At 34.9% G+C, this 22,238-nt stretch overlaps 1 protein-coding gene across 4 annotated transcripts in view; it reads left to right on the plus strand.

Annotated features, from left to right (window-relative positions):
- ZNF280D (zinc finger protein 280D) overlaps positions 1-22,238 on the plus strand; it is a 139,782-nt gene that overhangs the window by 89,176 nt on the left and 28,368 nt on the right. For 2 of the 4 annotated variants that reach the window (XM_042988791.1, XM_042988793.1), the window contains exons 18-19: positions 4,214-4,332; positions 4,480-4,516. In XM_042988791.1, the coding sequence (XP_042844725.1) occupies positions 4,214-4,332; positions 4,480-4,516 (156 nt within the window). The other 2 variants (XM_042988790.1, XM_042988794.1) reach the window with 2 other exon arrangements.

Here is a 22,238-nt window from a genome sequence, read left to right on the forward strand (position 1 = left end):
TGTCACTGCCAGGAATTGATTAGTGCCTGGCACATGGTAGGCACTCAGTAAATATTTGTTGAATAAGTTAATGTATATGTTGAGAATGACTTATATGAACAGTCATATAAGTCTTATATAACAGATTTATATGAACAGAATAGGCCCCATCTATTATATAGGGATCAGTGGCTCACAGGGAGAGAAAATTTTGATTCAGCTTTTAAAATGCATTAGTACAGATTTTAAAACATTTACTGAATTCAAGGAAATAGATTAAGATTATATTACATGTTGCCCTTACTAAAAATTTTTATAAGAATAAAAAGGGCTTTTTTCAAAAGATGAGATTTTAGTTTGATTTTTTTTAAGTTTTTATCTATTTATTTTGAGAGAGAGAGAGAAAGAGGAGAGTGTACATGAGCAGGGAAGGGGCAGAGAGAGAGAGGGGGGGAGAAAGAGAATCCCAAGCAGGCTCTGTGCTGAGAGCACAGAACCTCCCACAACTATGAGATCATGACCTGAGTTGAAATCAGGAGTTGGATGATTAACTGACGCAACCACCCAGATCCCCTAAGTTTGATTTTTACCATAATGTTTCAAGCTCAATTGTGCGTATGTGTTTTAAATGAACTATATGATTTTAAAGATCTGGAATACTTTTCTTTCAACTGGAATAGGTCTCAAATTGAAAATGGTCAATTTCTGTGAATGGACATAGCATACTTATAATTGTAGAACAGTAGTTTTTGTAATTAGTCTTTTATTAGATTGGAATAGTCACTCTTTAGCTATTTATGATACATCTACCAGGTACATAATATAGCAGGTCCTATGAAGAGGACAGTGATGAATTAGTCTTGGAACCAGCCTTTAGGGAATGTACAGTTTATTGGGGGGGGAGATAAGGCATGAACATACAAAACTATAATAAATCAAGGAGGTTTTTGTTAAGTTCAGTAGAGTCTTTTTTTTTTTTTTTTCCCAAAGGAGAGAGTGGTTGTTTTACTTGGAAATATCTGCATAGATGTTAGGTGTACTTGGCTTTAAGGAATGAATATTTATACTGATAGAAGGTGCACAGAGGCATTCGAGTTAGAAGGAATAGTGTGAATAAGGTGCAGAAATGAGAAAGTACAAGGCATACAGAGGGAATAGCTAGTAGTAAATGGATGGAGCATGAAGTTCAGATAATGGTAATAAGGAAAGAAGTCTTGAGCAGTAGTTTTAAGCCTAGAGCCAAATTATAAAAGTGTTGAAAATAAGGTTAAGGAACTTGGACGTAAGTTGGAGAACATTGGAGAACCGTTGATACTTTATATAGAATCAAGTGATAAGGAAGATTTAACAATAGGATGAGTTATAGATGCATGAATCCTACAGATTGGGGCAATTGTAGTTATGAACAATTTAGTTAGTTAAAATGATGAGGCAGTATTATATTGTCTTTGAGACTATGGGCTCTGGAATCAAAGTGCTCAGTTTCAAACCTAGTCTTTACCTTTACTGGTCTATATCCTTGGTAGTTTACTAAGCTAACTTTATAAAAAGATGATAAATTCTAGCACCTGCCTTTTTGGGTTGTTAAAATATTTAGATAAGATGGTAGATGTATGTCTAAAATTGTTAGCTTGGCACAGTATAAATAATAAATATTATAAAATCCTTGCCATACTTATTATTTTAAGGAAGAAGAGACAGAGATAACTATAGTTTGAGTTTTACTATTAGAGGAAACATCATAAGAAAGACAAGTCAGGAGAAATTAATTTGGGAAGGAAGTACATGATTTTAATAAAGGTCAGTTTTAATGTCCTAATATGACATCTAGGTGTAAATACACATCACATTGTTAGAGTAGAGCTTCAGATAAGTCAATCTAAGGTATGTTATTTGTTTGTATTTGTATATTGGTAAAACACTTAAATTTATTAAGTTATGTGATGAACTTCAAGACTGTATTTATGCTTTGTTGATAGATTGACGGTAACAATGATCACATCACATAATCTATTTTTTTTTTTTACCTAAGCAAAAATAACTTATAAGCAGGATTCCAAAGAATCTCATGAACCCATAAGAGGAGGAGGTGGAACCAGAACAAATGAGGGAAATAGAAAGCTACCAATTGCTAACATTGCTTCTCTCTAGTCTGAGTTGCTGAGGCAGGATGATCTTGTCTTTAATATTTTCTCTGGACTTGTGTTCCATTTTCTTTTCTCAGTGCAGACCAGCCTTCTTTACTGATGACTCAAATATAGTAGTCCCATTCCCCACGTCTTCCCAGATCAAGAAGTTTGATTACAAATTCTAATTAAGAATCCTTGTTTAGTGAAGGTCCCAGTAACTATAACTAGTGGAAGAGTAATTTAGCTACTGCTTACCATTGAGACTGCTTTTAGTTTCTGGAAGGGTAGTTTAATAGAGAAGACTATATAATTGGTTATTAAAGTATTTAAATCTTAACTTCCCTTAAGCTTTTAAGTTTAACTTTAAAATATTCCATTTGGAAATCTAGTACTCTTTTTAAAAATTTTTTAATGTTTATTTTTGAGAGAGAGAGGGAGAGGGAGAGACACAGTGTGAATGGGGGAGGGGCAGAGACAGAGGGACACAATCCAAAGCAGACTCCAGGCTCTAAGCTGTCAGCACAGAGCCTGAAGCGGGACTCAAACTCACAGGCCATGAGGTCATGACCTGAGCCAAAGTCACAGGCTCAACCAACTGAGCCACCCAGGTGCCCCTAGTACATTTTAATAATCACTTTCAAGAGAGCTTTTAATTAATGTTTGATAAAAAGTTCATTTAAGTTGAATAAATTTTTTAAACAGTCCCATTTATAGTTCAGGTTTGTTAACAACTTAACATCATTTATACTTTTAATATATTTGATTTTTTTAAACAGCACTTCAAATGCTTGACACACAAGATCCCAAGTGCTTAATTCTAGTAAATATAATAAATTAAGCATATAGTGGTTTTCTAAATTCTCTGAAACACTTCCATATATTTGCAGGCTTAATAATATTTTAGAATACCTTTCAACAAAAAATCAGACGTTTAAACACAATTTAAATCTTAAGGCCAGTGTCACATCCTACAATATGCCAATTGTGTTTAAATACTTCAAATAGCAAATGCTACACAGTTTGATCCAATGAGTATAAAAATTATTCAACAAAAAGTATCAATGGCTTTGAGAATTCTTTCCTAATATTTTTGAAAATTTGTAATCATTACAGATTTCATTTAGGAACTACAACACCCAGTGAGGTTTTCTTAGGGGAACTCATAATTTTGGCTCCAGCAAGTGGACCAGTTGCCAGTGCTGATATACTAAGTACCTCAAGCTTTGCACTTTTATGGTGAATTAACTACTTTAGTTAATACAGCGTTAAATGAGAATAGTGGCAATACCTTTAACATATGGTACACAATTGATGGCAGCTACAACATGATCTGTTTTTAAAGCCTTAATGTTTCTTTTCTAATTTTTTCATCACCTAAGTGAAACACTAGATTATAAACTCTTTCAGAGCACAGACTATATTTTTGGTCATTATTATAATCACAATACAGTATAATATTACAGTATGTATCAAGAAGCCTTAGTAAACATACATTAAGTGAATGAATACTGTATGCTTGCATTGCAGATGAGCAGAGGCACAAATAGATTGTGACTTATTGAAGAGACACATGTTGTTAGTAGAGCCAAGGTTGGGCTATAGATCTCTTGTCACCCAGGTTTTAGCAACTGACATGAACTGTAAAAGTTTATAAAGCAGGGGTGCCTGGGTGGCTCAGTCGGTTGAGCATCCAACATTGGCTCAGGTAATGATCTCATGGTTTGTGAGTTTGAGCCCTGCATCAGGCGCTGTGCTGACAGCTCAGAGCCTGGAGCCTGCTTCGGCTTCTGTGTCTCCCTCTCTCTCTGCCCCTCCCCTGCTCTCTCTCTCTCTCTCTCTCTCTCTCTCTCAAAAATAAACAAACATTAAAAAACGTTTATAAAGCAAAAATACTTTCTGTAAATAAATAGTAGTATAACTTGAATATGGCTTTTCCATTTTCTAGAGAATCATTTCAGTTATATCAAGTTTCTATAATAAAAATGGGAGTGACAGTTATGACATAAAAAGCAAATTATAGAAAAGTAATCATTGAACTTGTATATGGATTTTTATAAAAGATGAAAACCTTTTCTTTTATACTGTTTCCTTTTTTTTTTTTATAGGGGCATTACTCTAGTGTGCCTTAATTGTGATTTCATAGCTGATGTTTCTGGCTTAGATAATATGGCCACACACTTACGTCAACATGAAACTCATACTTGTCAAGTTGTAATAGAGAAAGGTACGTATTTATAATTGCATTACTTTGGATTTTTGAAATTTGTCCCAGTATTTTTGGTCAGCTACAATATGAGCTCTTTACTAAATCGTTATTCTCACTCATATTTCATATGCCATTTTAAATATAAAACTTTTCTTCTAATTTCAGTTTCTGTTTGTATCCCAACTTCTGAACATCTTTCTGAGTAAGTTTAATTTTTAATTCAGTGCAATTTAATTTGATGGATTTTAGCACTATTGCATTTTAAAATGTATCATTAATAGAAATGAAAAATATTAAAGTATTTTGTTTGTTTGTTTTTTTTTTTAAAGCTGCTTGTTGAAATAGGTTCCTGCTCTTTGGAGCTCGTGACCTGGTGCAAGACAAGTTGGAATTTCCTAAGTTCAAAGTTCTGAGATGTTTTCTTACACAAAGGCAGTTAAGCAGCCAAGTTCATGACACTAGCTCTCATTATTCAGCAATTTTCAGCTTCAAATGGGACTAGATTCTTATTCCACCTTATCTTTGTGTCAGGTTGACATATCTTAACATATGTTTTTTGTTTTTTTTTTTCTCCCAGTTGGCTCTCTCCAAAAATAACTTTTGTTGCTACGGTCATTTCTTACTTTGCTTAAAATAATTTGCGTTTTTCTCTGCTGTACTTGCCTTCAGAATAATACATTCTAAATGATATAGCTGTTTGTCTTTTTGTCTGTTTTGTCTGCTTTCTTAATTTCTTATAAGTCTTAAGCTTTTAGGCCAGATGATTGTCTTTTTCCTCATCTGTTGTCTGTCATTGTACTATTTTTCTTATTTTTCAGATGCAGAGGCAGCCCAGAGATTTCAAAAAATGTCCAGGGTACACCTGGACAGTGTCCCCCTTCGATGGACACAACTGATGCCTGTTCTCTCTTTCCAAGGAATGTGAATAATTTGACTGTGGGACCTGCTCTAGGTTGTGGTCTCAAGAAATCAGATTTTGGGGAGACTCCCTTCCTTCATGGCTGGCCTCCCGTAAGGCTGATGCTGATTTAGCCAGAGATGGTTTTAAGCCCACCAAATTGAGCACAACTTCCCACTGGGGGCTTGGCTCTTGATCTTAGGCTTGTGGGTCACTTGTGGCCAAGAAAACCCATTCAGATAAGTGCTTCAACATCCAAGTTGAAGTGTAGTCATTTTGGCTGCTACCTTTTAATCTTTATCTAGCATGAATGCAGTCCAAGGAATACAAAAGCTCTCTGGTTGTTAGGAAACCATGGTTATTTTTATGTCCTTGGAACAACAGGTCTCTAAACTTATGTTCCAAATTGCAGTTATTTTTCTATCATTTAAAATATATTACTCAGTGCTAACTTTATTATAGAGTTTTAGCAATACCAATTCTCAGATTTTTGAATTAAAAAAAATTTAATTTTGGTAGCTTGGTTTTATGTTCTCCAGATTTACAGATGTCTATTTTATGATGTCTATTTTTATATTCTTTTTTTGAAAACTGTTGTTTAGTGTTTGCTTTGTTTTGTTAAGAACTCCAAGAGATTCCCTGGAATTCTCTATGGATTTCTTTATAGCTGCCTATTTATAGCTTTTTAATTTGGCTGTTGTTCAGACCATTAGACATTATTATATCCTCTGTCTTACTTTGGGATATTTATTATTAATATTATCTTAATGATTGTGAATTTTAAAGTGTAAAGAATTGGAAGAACCTCTTCTTGCAGACCTTAAAACAGGTTTTAAAGTTACATGTTTGTACGTCAAATACATAATAGCCACTTAACCATTAATGTAGTCTCTTTGGGTAAAGGTAACATTAAAAATGATGGGGGCCAATAATGCAGTTGTTATATTTTATATATATATTTCCTCATACATATGTATATTTTAAATATTGAACATTTGTTTATTTTAGCTATATTAAATATAGATATAAACAGTTTTGATGCTATTAATTTCTTTTAATAAAAGTTGTATTGTTTAAGTGCCTCAGGAATTATTTACCAATAAAGAATTCATATGAAAGCTATAGATTTTTATCATATAAATAGGAGCATTGCTTTAATTGTTTTATGGAGGCCTTGTTATTATTTGGCCTGCAAACTGAAAGCTGTGTCTATTTAATGCATCTTGCATTTTTTCCTCCAGAACAATTGAAAGGTCACTATAGTATACCAATTTCTTGAATTTTAAAAACAAGCAAAATGCTTTTTGTGATCTTACCTGCTGTGAGGTTAGGAGCCTCTGAAAGTATGACCTCAGTTATGTTTTTTACTCTAAAATCAAAACTTCTTTAATTTTACTTTGAAAGAGATTTAAAGCCAACTTAGATGACTACTTATTATAAAATGTGCTCCTTGCAAATAATAAGAATAATAAGTTGAATCCATTAGTGTTACATTTCCAAAATAATTTGTACTGTAAATGAATGATTTTCCAAAAGCTCCCAAAGTGGCTTGTTTCTTAATAATTTGACATGGGGATATATTAGTCTTTATTTCCTTATCTGTCTCTAGAAAATTTTTGTCATTCACCCTCTTTCTACCCAATTTTTAAAAATATTTTAAAATTTTGCCCAGAAACAACAACTTCTTTCTGTTTTTAGCATAAGTTCCTTTTTGTTTATAAATCTTTGTTTTGTTCTACCTTGGTTAAAGCTCAAAAATATGATAAACTACATTATTTTTTTAATGTTTGATTTATTTATTTTGAGAGAGTGCACACGAGCAGGGGTGGGGAAGAGAGAGACAGAGAAAGAGAATCCCAAGCAGGCTCTGGGCTGCCAGCAGAGAGCCTGATGCGGGGTCAAACTCTTGAACCGTGAGATCATGACCTGAGCTGAAATCAAGAGTCAGACACTCAACCGACTGAGCCACCCAGGTGCCCTGATAAACTACATTCTTGATAGAACAATGTAGGAGTACTGCATTGTGTTCTTTCCTAGGACTGTATCTTATAGTGTTATCCAGTTTATTTTCTTGAAGTTTAAGTTCTTAAAGTTCTATCACCTATAACTCCTTTTTTAAAAAGTTGGTTTAAATAAAACATTAAGGCAGTTGATGTAAAATTTGCTTATTATAGGCAGTGGTTGAATTTTAGTTTGGTTTTAGCTTGAGTCTGATCCCTCCTTACCATCAAGTTTATTCACCTCATCAGAAATTGTCATTTCATGCATGTTTGTTTTGGTGACCACTGAATAAAAAGTGAGATTGGTTCAGTTTGAGTCCATCACCATTCTTAGAAAAAATGATTCCTAAGCTACATAGACTTAGGACTCCTGCCATATTTGTGTCACATTTTGGCAAAACACCTTGCTGTTTTGGGCCTCGTTTATTTATTCAGTGTTTCTTAAACATCTGATTTGTGCCTGGCACCATTCTAAATGCTAGAAAAATGAACTGAAATCTCTGCCCTCCTCGAGCTCATGTTTTATTTAGTGCTGAAAGACTGACAATAAAAAGTAAATAAAACATATGGTATATTAGGTTGTGATCAATATTGGGGAGAAAAATTGAGTAGGAAAGGGGAATAAGGAGTACAGGGTTGGAGGTGGGAGGCTTCCATTTGAAAGTTGGTGGTCAGAAAAGGCCTTTGAGTCGACACTGGAGTGAAAACCCGAACTGCAAGGAGACTGGGTTGGTTGCAAATGAGTGAGGAAGAGAGAGAGAGCAGTAGGAGGCAGGGCGTGGGAGGTAATGTAGGCCATGTGTGAATTTGGCTTTTACTCTGAGATAAGAAGCTGTTTATTAGAAGATTTTGGATAGTGAAGTCTTTTATATCTCAGTAAGAACTACAATCAACAAAAAACCTTAAATAGAGAAGAGTGTTTATATTACTCTAGCCCCTGTCTTGAGGATAAACTCTAGAAGACCAAGGGCAAATTTCAGAGGATTAGTTGGGAGGCTATTGTAATAATCTGGTAGGAGATGGCAGAGGGTTAGGCTAGGCAACTAGCAGTGTGGGTGATAAGAGGTTTGATTTGGGGTATATTTTGAATTTGTTGTTGGTTTGGATGTGAAGTAAGAGAAGAGGATGACTTCATAGTTATTACTCTGAGCAACTAGAAAGATGGCATTGTTATTAATTGAGATGGGGAAGACTAGGAAGAATACATTTGGAAGGGAAGATGAAGACTCTGACTTGGGACATGTTTTAGTTTGAGATACCTCTTAGACATCCAAATGGAGATGCCATAGTCATTCACTTGTGTGAGGTTAGGGGAGTTTCTAGGCTGTAAGTATCATTGAACACTGTTAAATGCCATTGGAATGAATATAAGTAAAACCAGAGTAATATGAATTAATTGGTATATTATACCACTGTCAGTATCTTGATTATGATTTTGTACTATAATTTTGTAAGATGTTATCACTGGAGAAAACTGGACAAAAGGTACATGGAATCAATATATATTATTTCTTACAATTGCACGTGAATATACAATTGTCCCCAAATAAATATTAAATTTAAAAAGGTCATGGGACTATAGATTACCGAGGAACACAGTAGAGATAGAGAAAAGGTAAGGTCCATAGTTTGAGCTCTGTGAAATCTGACAATAAAGGATTAGGGAGATGAAAAGGAGGAGGAGACTAAACAGTGGTGGCCAATGACATAGAAGAAAACCAGGGGAGTGGTGGTGTCCTTGGGGTCACAGTTACTCTTTTTGTAAATAGGAGTGCAGACATGTTGTAGGGTTCTGGAATTCTGTTATTCAGTATTGGTTATACCTACATGCTATAATTTGTTCTTAGGAGAAGATGATTACAGAATGCCGCATATCCTTATCTCTGGTAGCAGAACCTTTTGACCTTAAAAAAAAACTAAATGTCTGCATTAATCCTTAGCATGGTTAACTCTCTACATATATTCTCATAAAAGTAATTCTCTTGCATTTCTATAAAAGAAAGTAAGTCATTGTTTCCCAAATGAATGGTGGAACTAGTGTGTCCAAAATTTATAAAGTGTCTGGGGGGGGGGGGAAGTTTCCATAGTCAAATAAGTTTAGGAAATACAAGTTAAAATTATATAGATTCTTAAAAAAATTTTCTTTTAATTTTTAATGTATTTATTCTTGAGAGAGAAAAAGAGAGAGAGAGAGAGTGTGTGTGTGAGCCTCAGAGGTCAGAGAGAGAAGGAGACAGAAGCTGAAGCAGGCTCCAGGCTCTGAGCTGTCAGCACAGAGCCCGACACGGGGCCAAACTCACGAACTGTGAGAGCGTTCTCTGAGCCGAAGTCAGATGCCCAGCCGACTGAGCCACCCAGGTGCCCCTAAATAGATTCTTTAATATAGGATTTTTCATGCTAAATGTGGCCCATGAGTGTCTGCAAGAATATTTATTCAACCTTACTTACTAATTTCCTGACATTAATTTCCATATAATACGTATGTAGAATGCTGATTTAGAGGAATCATTCTTCAGATTCTCTGACTTGAGAAATGAATAGTTGTGTAGGGTTAACGAGGATGGACTCCTAGACATTTCATTCATTTTTATGTATTTTTCTAGACTTTATAACTTGATAGCAATGTACATTTTCATATTTTTAGAAGTTAAATAAAATCATATCTTCCTTTATGTTTATAAAATTGAAGAAATACATAACAGGGACAACCAGTTATTAGCTTATTCTGTCTCTGATTATAGCTGCAACAAATTTTTTTTTTTTTTTGGAGGAGGAGGAGTATGGTTACTTTTCATTTCACACTAAGAACCTTAAGAATCTCTCATTTATTTGTAGCTTCTTCTCCTTATGCTTAGTTTATCAATATACCCACTTACCTACTTTTCTTGAGGCTATTTCCAGCCTTTTATTATCTGATTATCTGTTAAGGAGTTTCTTCCAATGTAAAGTTTTGATACTAGCTCCACATTAAACCCTCTCAGACTGCTAAGGGGACAGTAGTTAAATAGCATAAGCTCTACAGTTGAGTGCCTCGTTTGGAGTTCCTACCCTGCTGCTTACTAGAGTGTGTGTGACTTTGGGTGGGTTACCAGTTGTCTGTGCCCCATTCCTCATTTGTAAAAATGCAGATAACAACAGTACTTGCTTATAAGGTGTTGAGGGAATTAAATGAATCAGTTTATGCATATAGTTCTTACAAAATAATTGGTCCATAGGAAGTGCTATACAAGTGTAAAGTTATCAGTGTTACTATTGTTGTTATATTACTACTGTTCATGATTTTATTTCTGCCTGCATTTTCTTAATCTTCATTAGGATTACTATTTTCAACCTAAGCTTCCCATACCATTTTCACAGATCAGTTTTGTTAACTTTCTTTTCCTAACCCAGTATATATATATTTTTTAGAGTTATTGTTGAAGCAAATAGTAGTCATGCCATTAGATTTTTGGTATCTGATGCTCACCAAACTGCTGTTTGAGAATGTCTGTGAATGCTCCTAGGTTCCCTTTAGTCATAATTGTATTTTATAAATAGTAAGAATAGTCTTTCCACCTAATTATCCTGCCTTATGCTGATTGCACTGTGGTTCATCTCATATTTTCAGTCCGTCTCTCTGATTTTGAGATCCTTCAGCAGCCTCACTCTAATCATTTTGGTATTTGACTACCTGAGTTTGCTCTCATCTCCAAACTTGGAGAAGCTACTGTGCATCTCCTTTCCTTTGTCATTTATTGAAATATAGGAACCTATTGTTTCGAATCCTCCACATGGATAAATATCTGTCTCCATCCCACTGTGAAGTATGGTATTGTGAAAGGAGTGCAGCTGTGAAATAAGGCAGCCCTAGGCTTAAGTGCTAGTTGTGTATCTAACCAGCTCGTTGAGCCCCAGCTTCCTCATCAGTGAAAGGTCTGTGAGAATTCCTTACAGAGTCGTTAGAAGAAAAAGACATAATGTATGAAAATTAAATTAGTTAAGTTATTAACTTAAATAATTGAAATTATTAACTTCAATAATTACAATTATTTAGCATTGGCCTGACAAAAAGTAGTTAATAAATGCATGTTGTTGCCATTGCTGTTCCAGCTGCTGCTGTTACTACTGCTACTGTTAAGGCACTTCCTGTTACTGCTCCAGCTGCTCCTGCTCTTTCTGCTGTTAATACTGTAATTACTGCTACTGCTGATGACAGGAGACCCTGGAAACCACCTGTCAGTGGCCTCTTCTCATCATTGAGAGTTTTAGTGCAATCGATTTGCACTGTAGTTATTTGTAATTTCGGCTTGTACTTCACAGATCTTGCAGTACCTTCCTCCAAACTGCTGGGTGGATGGCATCTTATTGAAGTGCTTCAGTTGCATCTGATATAATTCTTTAATGTCAGATTGAGTATAGTTCTTACTTTTCTTGTCTAGAGACTATGAAACAACACCCTTGTTGAAAACTCGTACATAGGGGCACCTGGGTGGCTCAGTCGGTTAAGCATCTGACTTCAGCTCAGGTCATGATCTCACAGTCCGTTAGTTTGAGCCCCGTGGTGGGCTCTGTGCTGACAGCTCAGAGCCTGGAGCCTGTTTCAGATTCTGTGTCTCCCTCTCTCTTTTCCTCCCCACTCATGCTCTGTCTCTCTCTGTCTCAAAAATAAATTTAAAAAAATAAAAAAAGAAAACTAGTACATAATTCTCTCTGTTGAGGAGAAAACATTCCCTTTGAGCGTATAGAATCCCCCTTTAAAAGAAAACTTTTAAAATTATTAGTAGGCATTCATTTCCTGGCTACTTATTCGATATTACTAGATTTATGGATATGTATAACTGTGCCAGGTAGTAGTAGTAAAGTTGCTGTTCCTTTTGTAGACCTTTGAAATGATTTTTTTTAAAAACTTTACAATGTGAGGGGGTAATTCAATCATGGAATTGTACTTTTCTATTTGTTTTTCCCTTATTTTCATTTTCTTCTTCCTCTGTCTTCTCCAGTATACTATCTGGGTGAATTAATTATAACATAGAATAGAAGTAAATTTTCAGGTTTTTTGCAAGGTTAATTTTCTTGACAACAAGTTCAGGTTAGAAAGATATTCCCCTCTAACACATCTTGAGAGTATGAGTCCATAGTAAATCCACAAAACCTCAAACTTAGAAAACTAGGCTACTTAACCAGTTGTCTACTTTATTGATTGAATCAAATGCACTAAAAGCCACTGTTTAAAGTGATTTTAGAAGTTGATTTGGTTGTCTCAGTTACCTTTAAGTTTGTTTTAATCAAAGTACAGTAAACACCGGAGTTGAAGACTCCTCTCTCTTATTAACTTTATGTTCAAGTTACTTACTTCAGTTTCATTTGTGAAATAAATTTAAAAATAGTTTTTATACTATTGTTTAGAAGATTTCAGGAGTGTAAAATATTTTACAAATAAAAATTTGTATTATGTTTTATTAAATATTCCTAATTAAAAGAGTACTAGGAAGAAATGAAAACAAAACTTTCCTTAAAACTGAGTTCCTCTGTCTTATTTCAGAAATGGCTACTGTGTTTTATTCTTAACACCAATTGTAACTGCATGGCTCTTTAATAGTATGATGTAAATAAATAACCCTCCCATATATTCCTTGACCCAAACATTGATTTCTTGCCTTCTGTATCAAGTGCTGGATATGGAAACGTGAATAAGGCATATAGTTCATGCCATCAGAGTAATTACAGAATAAGCCAATCAGAATTGTAGACACTGAATCCACATCTTCACAGGGCCACATAGTAAACTGATTTCATAACCAGTTAAACCAGTAATACCATGTATATATTACATTATGTGATTTTTGTGAAATACTATACCAACAGAGAATCTGGACTTGTTCCCAAAGAGAAATATCACTATTATACCACTCTAAACAATACCAGTAACTCATTAATTATCCTTCATAAATGTAAGCCATAAGTAAGCTCTTTTAGAAACAGAATGGCAGCCTTTTAAAGTAAGCTTTATGTTTAGGAATACTATCTTTCTTTAATGTTTACTTCTGGGGCGCCTGGGTGGCTCAGTCAGTTAAACGTCCGACTTCAGCTCAGGTCATGATCTGACAATCTGTGGGTTCGAGCCCCGCATCGGGCTCTGTGCGTACAGCTCAGAGCCTGGAGCCTGCTTCAGATTCTGTGTCTCCCTCTCTCTCTGCCCCTCTCCTGCTCATGCTCTGTCTCTCTGTGTCTCAAAAATAAATGAAAACATTTAAAAAATTTTTAAAAAATAAGTAAAAATGTTTACTTCCATTGAATACTGTGACCATTGAAGAGTATGTAAGAAATCATTCCATTATTTTCTTGTGAAATTCTGAAATTATTTGGAGAAATTATTTGTTCTGAACACATTATCTAAGTTAGAGAATCTTAAGTATTCAAAATGGTCAGTGTCTTCACTTCATATATTTGATTTAGTGGGAAAAAGGCAAACTGATCTCATTTATGAGGTATATGGAATTTATTTTGGGCTTATTTCCTTCTCTAAACTAAAAAAGTATTTTTTAAGTTTATTTATTTTGAGAGAGAGAGAGAAAGTATGAGTGGAGGAGGGACAAAGAGAGAGGGAGAGCGAGAATCCAATTGGGCTCCACAGTCAGTGAAGAAAGACCCCGATGTGGGGCTGCATCCTACAAATTGTGACATCATGACCTGAGCCGAAATCAAGAGTCAGACGCTTCACCAACTGAGCCACCCAGGGTCCCCTAATTTTTTTTTTTTGAGTATAGTTGACACACAGTAATCCATTAGTTTCAGGTTACAGCATATGGTAATTCAACTTCTCTATAAATGCTACGCTCACCACAAGTGTAGCTACCATCTGTCACCATACAACACTATTGTAATATCATTGACTATATTCTCTATGCTGTACCTTTTATTCCCATGACTTATTCCGTAACTGGAAGCCAGGATCTCCACTCCCCTTCCCACATTTTTCCCATTCCCTACCACATTCACCTCCAGCAACTATCAGTTTGTTCTCTCTATAGGTCTCTTTGTGCTTTTTGCTTGTTTATTCATTTGTTTTGTTTTTTAGATTCTACATATGAGTGAAATCATACAGTATTTGTCTTTTTGTATCTGACTTATTTCACTTAGTGTAATGCCCTTTAGGTCTATCCATGTTGTTATAAATGGTAAAATTTCATCCTTCTTTGTGGCTGTATAATATTGCAGTGTGTGTACACATATATACATACATATACATACACATGTATGTACATATATGTACAAGTTATATATATATGTACATATATAACTTCTTCATTATACACTCATATATTGATAGATATTTGGTTTGCTTCCATATAAATTATGCCACAATGAACAAAGGGGTGCATATATCTTTTAGAACTTATGTTTTCCTTTTCTTTGGGTAAATACCCAGTAGTGGAATTATTGGGTCATGTGATAATTCTATTTTTAATGTTTTGAGGAACCTACATACTGTTTTCCACAGTGGCCATGCTATTAACATTCTCACCAACAGTACACAAGGGTCCCTTTTTTTTGTACATCCTCACCTTGTTCTTTCTTGTCTTTTTGATTTTAGCCATTATGACAGGATTTAAAGTGATCTCTCACTGTGTTGTTTTAATTTTAGTTAAAATACTTCAATATTGGTTTCAGGAGTAGAATTTAGTGATTCATCATTTACATACAACACCCAGTGCTCATCACAAATGCCCTCCTTAATACCCATCATCCATCTATCCCATCTCCCACCTATCTCTCTCCATCAACTCTCAGTTTGTTCTCTATCGTTAAGAGTCTCTTGTGGTATGTTTCCCTCTCTCCTCCCCACCGCCCCCCCATATATTCACCTATTTTGTTTCTTAAATTCTACATGAGTTAAATCATATGGTATTTGTCTTTCTCTAATTGACTTATTTCACTCAGCATAATACATTCTAGCTCTATCTATCTTGCAAATGGCAAGATTTCATTGTGGTTTTGATTTGCATTGCCCTGATGATGAATGATGTTGAGCATCTTTTTATGTGACTGTTGGGCATCTGTATGTCTGCTTTGGAAAAATATCTATTCAGGTCGTCTGCCCATTTTTTAATTGAAATGTTTGTGTTGAGTTGTGTAACTTCCTTATATATTTTGGATATTAGCCTTTTGTCAGATATATCATTTGTAAATATTTTTTCTCAATCAGTACATTGTCTTTATTGTTTTGTTGATGGTTTCCTTCACTATGGAAAAGCTTTTTTTTTTTAAGTTTATTTATTTTGAGAGAGAGAGTGCACGCATGAGCTTAGAAGGGGCAGAGGGAGAGGGAGAAAGAGAATCCCAAGCAGGCTCTGTACTGTCAGTGCAGATCCTGATGCGGGGCTTGATCTCATCAACTGTGAGATCATGACCTGAGCTGAAGTCAGGAGTTGGCCACTTAAGTGAATGAGCCACCAGGTGCCCCAAAAGCATTTTTTTTATTTCAAGTTTTTATCTAAATTTTAATTAGTTAACATATATGGTAAAATTGGTTTCAAGTGTAGAATTTTAGTGATTTTGTCACTTACACATAACACCCAGTGCTCATCCCAACAAGTGCCCTCCTTAATACCCATCACCCAATTAGCCCATCTCCGCCCACCTCCATCCATCAACCCTCAGTTTGTTCTCTATAGTTAAGTCTCTAATGGTTTGCTTCCCTCTCTCTGTTGTTTTTTTCTCCCTTCCCCTATGTTCATCTCTTTTGTTTCTTAAGTTCCATATGAGTGAAATCATATGGTATTTGTCTTTCTCTGACTTATTTCACTTAGCATAATACACTCTAGCTCCATCCACATCATTGCAAATGGCAAGATTTTGAGGGCTAAGTAATATTCCATATATATATATATATATATGTATTTACATAAATATGTATATCAAAATACGGTATACACACACACACACACACCTTTATTCATTAGTCGATGGACTTTTGGGCTCTTTTATAATTTGATTATTGCTGATAATGCTGCTATAAACATCAGGGTGCATGTGCCCCTTCAAATCTGTATTTTGGTATCCTTTGGGTAAATACCTAGTAGTGCAATTGCTGGACAGTAGGACAGTTCTATTTTTAACTTTTTGAGGAAACTCCATGCTGTTTTCCAGATGGCTGTACCAGTTTGCATTCCCACTAACATTGTAAGAAGGTTCTCCTTTCCATATCCTCGCCAACATCTGTTGTTTCTCGTGTTGTTAATTTCAGCCATGCTGACATGTGTGAGGTGGTATCTCATCGTGGTTTTGACTTCTATTTCCCTGATAATGAGTGATGTTGAGCATCTTTTCATGTGTCTGTTAGCCATCTGGTAGTCTTCTTTGGAAAAATGTCTATGTCTTCCCATTTCTTAAGTGCATTCTTTATTTTTTGGTTGTGAGTTTGATTCTTTATGGATTTTGGATACTAACCCTTTATCAGATATGTCATTTGCAAATATCTTCTGCTATTCCATAGGTTGTCTTTTAGTTTTGTTGATTGTTTCTGTTGCTGTGCAGAAACTTTTTATCTTTATGAAGTCCCAGTAGTTTATTTTTGTTTTTGTTTCGCTTGCCTCCAGAGATGTGTCTAGTAAGGGGTTGCTATGGCCGAGGTCATAGAGTTTGCTGCCTATGTTTTCCTCTAGGATTTTGAATGTTTCCTGTCTCATATTTAGGTTTCATCATTTTTAATTTATTTTTGTGTATGGTGTGCAAAAGATTTTTATTTTAATATAGTCCCAGTTGTTTATTTTTGCTTTTGTTTCCCTTGCCAAGGAAGACATATCCAGAAAAACATTGTAACAGCCGATGTCAGAGATACTACTTTCTGTGTTCTCATACGAGTTTTGTATGGTTTTGGGTCTCACAGTTAGGTCTTTAATCCATTTTGAGTTTATTTTTGTGTATGGTGTAAGAAAATGGTCCAGCTTTCATTCTTTTGCATGTAGCTGTCCAGTTTTCCCAGCACCATTTATTGAAGAGGCTGTCTTTTCCCCATTGTATAGTTTTGCCAGTGTTCACTGTCATAGGTTAATTGATCATATAAGCAAGGGTTTATTTCTAGTCTGCCTTTTCTGATCCATTGATTTATGTGTGTTGTGCCAGTACCATACCATTTTGATTACTACAGCCTTGTAGTATATCTTGCAATTGGGAATTCTGATACCTCCAGTTTTGTTCTTATTTCTCAAGATTGCTTTGATTTTTCAGGGTCTTCTGTGGGTACCTTCTCTAAACTGTTGAAATGTAACTGGGTTTGGAGATAATGGGGGCTCATGCCCTTGGATTTCTCTCCCCTACCATGGACATTAATATGTCAATCCAAATCTTGAGCAATTCTAAAATGGTTTCTCCTTTTCAAAGTGGGTACAATATATTTGCCCCTACTATGTAATTACAAGTCAGTAGGTAGGAGCTATGTGTCAATATAGGGTGGTTTCTGGCAGTTTGGACCTCTATTTTTGATACCTGGTAAGCAGAGAAGGATGGGAGAATCAGTGAAATTGAAAAGATAAATGAAACTTTAGTGTAGTCCTTCATTTAGGACAAACTGTACCAGCTTCTGCCAGTGATTCTAAGGCTACTAGTTTTTTCAGTCTTCTGGTCCTGATGGTGCTTCTTGTCTATTATAAATTAAATATTCCAGACTTAATTCAATATTGCCAACAAAATGACAAAATAGAGCCCTAGTCTGGCATCAAAATCTTCTGCCTTCACTTATGGTCTTATTATTATTAATTTTTTTGCTTCACAATTTCACAAATATTTTGTTTCTTTTGATTCCTGTCTCTTGTTAGTTCTTTCTTCTATCCATACAGAGTGGTTTTTTACTCTTATCTTGCCTAACTTTAGATCATACCTAAGTGTTTAGAAGTGGGTAGATAATTTCATATGATAGCAAATAAGGCTGGTCCTAACAGGAGTAGACCAGCAATCAAAATAAATATCTAATGTATTGTGTTTAAGAGTTGGGGGAAGTATGGCAGGGAAATCTCAAAATATGAAGGATATTTAAGTGGTAAAAGGCTTTACGAGCCTGTGTGGTACATCAAATAAATTCTGGACAGTAAGGTTGACTCCCAACTCTACCCATGTCATTAATAATAACTAACATTTATTGAGCACATGTAATGTGCCAGACACTCTTCTTTTTTGTATTTGTTGACTCATTTAATTCTCACAAATTAATGAGATATGTGCCAATTTTATGGATAATTTTATGGGTAAGACAGTTGAGGTACAGATACATAATTTGCTCAAGGTCACATAGCTTTCAAGTAGAGAGACTCCATTTAAATTATGGCAGTCTGTCTTCAGAGACCAAAGTAATAAGCACTGTACGCTATTGCTTCTCTGGTTGTACTTGTGGTTACACATGTAATTCCTGCTTTGTTTCTGATTGGCTGCGGAGTTACATGGGACTGAGCTTCAGTGTGTTTTCACAGGAGGGTAGGCAGCAACTGACACACTTGTAGCATTGAGACCAGAATCTAGCCTCCCAATCTTAGAGCAGTATATCTATGATGTACTGTAGGCAATAGGACATTTCAGCAAACAATGGCCATAAATTGGTCTATTAGTAAGATTAATTTGGCAATGATACTCAGCATATTTAAGAGTGGAAAACATCCAGAGGCAGAGAGATCAGTTAAGCTTTTTCACTTTTCTTGGAATGATTATAAGGGAGCCTGATTCACAGGAAAGGAATTGGCTGTGAAGCAATGCAGTGGAAATTTGAAGTAGAGCCACCACTTTTAATCCCTGTTCTATTGCTTAATAGACTTATTTAGCATTTTTGGGCTTCAGATTTTTCTCATCTATAAGACAGGGGCAGTTGTACAATCTCTTAGGGCTCAAGTCTAATTCTAATATACTGTGATATTTCTGAATTGAATTGTTGATTGATTGAAATAAACTAATAAAAATGGGGGTGGGGTAAAGCTCTGAATGATGACTCTGAGGTTATCTGTTTGGAAGTGATGGTTGGAATTTTTCCTCAAGGATGAAATAAATAACCCTGAGCAGTTCTGAGTGGTAAATATTTCCATCTGAATGTTTTGCAGGCATCACAAGTTCATTTCCCCTCCACAGTATATGTTGTTTCTCCGCCTGAATTTCCTTTCTTGGTTAATGGTATTACCATTCTCTTGCCACTTGAGGCAGACATATAGGTGATCCTATTTACTCTACTCATTTATCTTTATCAAGTTGGTACTTATATTCTGTTGGTTTTTATTTTGTTTATTGTCTCCCTAAACCTTCCTCTTCTTTATTGACACTACTGCTTTACTTGAAACAGGCATTAACTGTCTCTTCTCTGGACTTCCTGAGTGGAACCTATCCTCTCCTAATACTACCTTTTCTCTTTCTTTCTTAAAATATTTATTTATTTTAATAGTAAAGGAGAAAGTAGAGGAGGGGGTATTTATTTTGAGAGGGGGGCAGGGAGAATCCCAAGCAGACTCTCCACTCAGCATGGAGACCCACCCACATGGGGCTTGAGCTCATGACCAGGAGATCATGACCTGAGCCAGACACTCTTCTGAGCCATCCAGGCATCCCTACCCTTTGCATTTCTGATGTACAAATTTAATCATACTTTCCTGTTCGCCTTAAAATAAAGTTCTTAACATAAGCACTTTACCCAGGCAATCAACATCTTTCCTGAAGTTGTCCTTGCTATTTCTTCAATTGTGTTTTTGACCCCTCTCCCTTGTTCCCTACATTTCAGGTTTATGAGACCACTCAGGTTCTTATATCATTGTCTTCTTTCATACTTCTTTTCTTTTGCATTGCCTTGAATCCCTTTCTCCTGCTTTGCTAACCCTTGCTGCAAAACCAAGTTTACTGTAGTATATTCATTGCTTCCTTGCATATTCCCCTTCATAGTGGCTCAGTCCTTTGTACAGTCATTCCGTCATATAGATGTCTCTTTTTCAACAGTACATAAGCATTTGCTTCTATATGTTTCCTTTATGGTGATGGTGAATTCCTTGATAGGAGGGACTGTGTCTTTGGACTGGAACTCTTAGCACAGTAAGAGTGCAACCTAGTAAATGTTTAGCTCAGTTACCCTTTCTGCATATCTATTAACATCTCCCACAACATATGATCAGAAATGGTAGACTAGATGTTTTACTACAATTTATTAGTCTGGTGATTACTATCTTAAATCCAATCATGAGTGTCTAAGTGGAAGATCTTAAGAACTGATTGATTTTACTATTGGCTTTTACAACTTTTTAGCTTTTTTCATATGCTTACAAATATTCTGAAATTGAAGATTACATTTTAAAACCCAGCATTGAAATTTGGGGCTTTTAAACGTAATTAGAAGGAAATAATGTAGCCTGGCTGAAATGAATCTGAACATTTTTCCCTTTATAGCTCTTCCCTTTAACCCGTGGTTATGTATATAGTATGAATGAAACCTGCAAAGAACACACTAATGTAATTGACCTGAAATATTTATTTTACATGTAGCCTTGGATTAGTTATGTGACCTGCAGAAAAATGCAAGAAGTGACATTTAGTTTACTTTAACCTTTAGAGAGAAAGGATTGTCCTTTATCAGAAAGATCTGTTTCAGCAAGTTCACATACAGAGGAAAAGTAACTTATTTGCAATCTTGATTTCAAATCATTGTTGAAATTGATCACAGTCTTTCTGTTCTCTTTACACTGAAATCTTAGTGTTTGTTTTAAATGCTGTACTACTTTTTTCTATAAAAAGTTATTGCAACATTCCCAGGTGAAAAGTGTAATTAACTTAAATAGCAGGTCTTTAGCTCAGAACTTTGAGCTTAGCAAATTTCAATGTCTTCTGCCAAGCAATTGAATATCTCAAATGATGACTATTTCAGCAGGTATCTTTAATGAATAAGAATTACAGGTAAGAACATTTTTTTCTTTTCCAATAAATGTTAATGAGTTGCATTAAAATTTGTTAGTCTTTTTTTAATTTGTTAATCTTAAAGTATGCTTTTGTAATTATAAAAATGTAGTGTACATTTTAGTGATGAATTTGTAACTCTGAAATTTTTTATAGTGTGCTTTTCTAATTTTTTAAATATTTGTTTTCTTAAGTATTTCACTGGTTATTATAATTCTGTTCCATAAACAGAATATCAGTATAGTTAAAATAAGATTGGGATCATAGACCTCTTACTGCTAATTATTTCAATAACTCACTTTGTTCTCATTTACTAGTTTCTTAGCCAGTAAAATGAAGCGTAATAAAAACCTCTGTCACTAACCTACCTTCCAGAGATAGTAGGAGGACCCAGTTTCCCCAAATGAAATGTCAGCAATAATAGTAACACATGCTTATTGGCTTTCATTTTAATTGTTGCATAAAATCCGTTCATTAGAACAGCCATATGTGAAAATGATAAGCATAGTAAAGTTTCTTTTGTAAGAATGTAAGATTGATCTTTGATAATATTTCAGTAATAAGCTGAGAAGGAAAATTCTTTTATAAAATATTTTTAAACTACTTTGTGAGTAGTTTGTTGCACAGCTTTTCAAACTGAGTTTAAAATATTAACTGCTTAGAAATAAAAATCAGTTGTAATATACAAATTTATTTTAAAGATTTTTAAAATTTATTTTTGAGAGAGTATATGCACATGAGTGTGCTAAAGGGGGAGGGGCAGGGGGAAAAAGAGAGAATCCCAAGCAATGTGGACTCACTCTAATGAATGGTGTGATTATGACCTGAGCCAAAATTGAGAGTCAGACACTTAACCAACTGAGCCACCCAGGCATTCCTATTCAAATTTACTTTAAAATTTCATTAGTCCAATGTTTACTCTTTGTTTCTTCAGACTAAGGTTTCATATTTTCTTACTATTTTGTAGATACTATTCTTAAGACTATCATTTTCCTGTATAAATCATTAAAGCAATGAAGTTAGACTAAACACTTGAAATTTCATCTGTATGAATATTGTTTTTCACAGTTAAACACTTTAGAGAATTACAAAATCTTTGACTCCCAAAATGATTGACATTTATGCATTTTGTCAAT

This window comes from Panthera tigris, chromosome B3 (genome assembly GCF_018350195.1).
Source record: "Panthera tigris isolate Pti1 chromosome B3, P.tigris_Pti1_mat1.1, whole genome shotgun sequence".
Lineage (NCBI taxonomy): Eukaryota > Metazoa > Chordata > Mammalia > Carnivora > Felidae > Panthera > Panthera tigris.